At 35.4% G+C, this 3407-nt stretch overlaps 1 protein-coding gene across 1 annotated transcript; it reads right to left on the reverse strand.

Moving 5' to 3' along the window:
• Window positions 1-590: 590 nt before the first annotated feature.
• On the reverse strand, window positions 591-3037 carry LOC25486973 (putative Peroxidase 48). The gene is made up of 4 exons (XM_013608806.3): window positions 2433-3037; window positions 2035-2220; window positions 1561-1726; window positions 591-1331 (listed from the first exon to the last, which is right to left on the reverse strand). The coding sequence occupies exons 1-4, from the start codon at window positions 2745-2747 to the stop codon at window positions 829-831; spliced, it is 1170 nt and encodes a 389-aa protein (XP_013464260.2). The 5' UTR covers window positions 2748-3037; the 3' UTR covers window positions 591-828.
• Window positions 3038-3407: the final 370 nt, after the last annotated feature.

Genomic DNA, 3407 nt, shown 5'->3' on the forward strand with positions numbered 1-3407 from the left:
TAATAACAATTGTTACAAAGGATCCCAATCTGAAAAGTTGGATGAGATTCTCCAACAACTTGCTAATTTCCAATCTGTCATTTCAAGTAAGATGGATGAAATTGAAAGAGTAGAACCACCAATGTGGATATTTAAATAACCCTAAGTCCTTTGAGTATCACACCGCACTTAGAACAAATCCTACGTAGGAATTCATACTCATCATGATACCGATGCGAGAAGAGATCAACCTACAGCCAATTATTAGTTTAGGTGCTAAATTATATCCATTCTTTCTATTATATTGATTACTTGCGTCAACTGTCAAGTTTTCTTATTTTCATTTATAGTTTAAATTTGAATCTACATTTGACATTAATTTTGACGTGAAAGTTGATTCCATATATCCGTGCAACTGTGTCCATGATGGACTTCTGCTTACTAGTATGTATTTATTAAACATTATGGTTACATTACATGGATGGGAGAGGAACCATCACAGAAGCAGTTGTGACTTGCAATATCATATCATAGAATTATTCCAAGATCTCTAATTGTAAGAGTTGAATAGGGAGCTTACAAAAATATACTTCAATACCTTGGAATCCAAGTTTTATTAAGGCATAACAGAACACTTTGATTTATTGATATTTATTGCAGCCTTGCAACACTAGACTATTCAGGAATTGCAGCCTTGCAATAGTAGACATTTAACACAGTACCATCAAAATCTATAAATTCTGTAAACATTTAACACATGGCCAAAACTACCCTCAAATGTGTGTGAGAAACTTACATAAGAAGAGAACAAATTTGCTAAACCAGAATGAAATATATGAACCAACTCGCTTAAGAGCTTACGACACGGGAGCAATTCAGACGAACCTGACCTTGATTTCCAGTCAAAACATCAAGGTTAGACAATTTCATCATAACCCTTGCGAAATCCATCCGAAAGGTTGATCCGTCATCTGAAGCATAAGCAGAAACCAATTTGGCTGTCTTCTCTTCAGCCATCAGCTGTTGATCAGCAAACAATAACCCTCTTCCTCTCAACAAGCTCTGATAGTAGTGAGTGTCAAAAGATGCTCCAGATGACACTGCAGATGACAATGCTTGCTTGTATGACATCCCTTTGTTATTAGAGTGATGAACATTCATTGGCTTTGAAACTGTAAACGTCGAAAACATTCCGTTGCTGCTGACATTATTCTTATTGTTGTCAGGACAGTTTTGCCTCATCTGACTAAGGAAATCGAGAGGTATACTCGGGTCTGGTTGCCCTGTTCCTTGAAAGTCGTACAGCCTTTGCTGAATGAAATCGCAACCGATTTTTCCAATGTTGTGTGCACCTTCAGATTATCAAGAAACCAACAGATCTCATTAGTCATATTCAAGGTTTTATAAAAAGTGTGATCGTAATTTCAGCTGCGACATCATGGTTTTTGAAGTCTTTGTGACCACAGTTGAGGTCGCATCAGGTCAACTGTCAACAGTTCGCAATAACATGATTGCAATGCGGCCAAGATACAAACCTTTTTCATAATATAATCATAAATGCATAAGTGTAAAGTAATTTACCTAGGAGGCTGACTGTTTCCCGTGCATTGAATCCTCTAAGATTGAAGAGGTGCAGTGTGCGCGTGATGTTATCGTCAGGCCTTGGAATTTGATCAGCTGCCTCCTGGAAAAACGATTGCAGGCTATCTCGTCTGCCTGTTAAAACTGGATAGAAAGGTCCCCCACCCTGCCATGGCCATGTCGATAAATAAATCATAGGTGCAAAAATAATTAAGGACAAAATGAGGCAGGGATCAGACAATGTTATCATTGTTTCTAAAAATCCATTCTCCCTAACTATCCTTGTATTTTCTCTCTATCAAAATTATTCACTATACAAGTTTTCCATCGCCATGTTAACAATGTAAAATGAAAAGAAGTTTTAGAAAAAGAAAACTGAAAATGTTTACATGCCCTTAATTTGCAGGCTAGAAATTCCAAAATGCATGAGAATGATTGAGAGCTTTTAAGAGAAGAAATATGTTAAGAACAAACCAAAAAAACGGAATCTCTCGCTGCAAGAGCAAGTATGTCAGCACAAGAGACAACGCCGGGACATGCTTGTTCCACCTCCTCCTTAATCAAGTCAACTTTGTCAAAACCTTTTAATGTTTGATTTGGAATAGCCTGCTTCTCATAGGAAATGTTTCTATCCTCCAACAACAAGGATGCATCACAACCCTGATTCAGCAACAGAAAATCAATACCATTATCAAAGCAAGAAGATAATTTAGCAAAGAAAACCAACAAGAAATAGAACACAAAAAATTTAGGATATTTATTGGTATTCACTATTTCATAACCAATCAAATTCATGATCTTGGATTGCAAGCAGTCTTTATGATTGAAAAGCAAAATACATGAAAACAGCAGAAAATTAAAGAAAAAGGAACCTGGATGAAGCAATCATGAAAGAAGAGACGAAGAAGAGAAGGTGCAAGGTCTCTATGATCAGAGTAAATATCGGTAACAGCGGAACGAACAATATTCTCAGCTTCAGGGCAAGAATCCTTATAGAAATTATATCGAAGATTGGAACCATCTCTGATACTTTCACTGAAATCAAACGGAAAAATACCAGCTAACTTCACTGAACGAAAAGAAGTATGATAGAAATTAAATGAAGTTGTTCTGAGAGAGAGAAGAACAGGAAGGACTGCAATGAATGCAACTAAGATCCATGTGTTGAAGATGAAGAATCTCCTCATTTTCTTGATGATGATGATGCTGGAGTGAAGGAGAAGAGAATAGAAGCAGGAAAGTGAAGACTTGTTTGGGAAGTTATTGGGTTGAAGATGAAGAATCTCCTCATTTTCTTTTTATAACTAGGGTATCCCTCTATTCAGTAACCGTGAGATTAATCTCTTTAAGGGATTATTTATCTTCTAAACATATGCATCTTTTTTCTCATTATTAAAATTTAAACTCCAATTCTTCACTTATGGAAAACTTGTCATATACTTTCCATGTTCTAGGGGAACTACTCACTCATCATAAGGATGAGCTACCTAATGAAAAATAAAAGAAAACAAGAATTAAAACTAAAATACTTTAATGAAATAATAAGAATAATATAGGAGTTTTCTAGTATGTAATGTGGTACCAAATGCTAAGATTGTAAACATATTTATAATCCTAAGGACTCCTAATTTCGTGCATCATAATAAACTTTAAACTTAAGATGTAACAACTAAAATTGATGCTGTCAAGTTGTAATGGTTGTAGCCAACCATTTACACCATAATCATCCATTATGCAAGGTGACTATAATACTAAGCTATAAATACTAACAACACAAAAATCTTCTTATCTCTAAGATGAAACGAAGACTCTATAGACACAACTAAAACACAAACTAAGGAAAAAAA

This window comes from Medicago truncatula, chromosome 2 (assembly GCF_003473485.1).
Source record: "Medicago truncatula cultivar Jemalong A17 chromosome 2, MtrunA17r5.0-ANR, whole genome shotgun sequence".
NCBI lineage: Eukaryota > Viridiplantae > Streptophyta > Magnoliopsida > Fabales > Fabaceae > Medicago > Medicago truncatula.

Bases quoted from the DNA above. Each gene is read 5' to 3' on its own strand.
- LOC25486973 (XM_013608806.3), bottom strand. From the start codon at position 2,747: ATGAGGAGATTCTTCATCTTCAACACATGGATCTTAGTTGCATTCATT. The intron at 2,221-2,432 runs GTTCCTTTTTCT...TTGCTGAATCAG, and splicing joins TTCATGATTGCTTCATCCAG to GGTTGTGATGCATCCTTGTT. The intron at 1,727-2,034 runs GTTTGTTCTTAA...TGGCCATGGCAG, and splicing joins CGAGAGATTCCGTTTTTTTG to GGTGGGGGACCTTTCTATCC.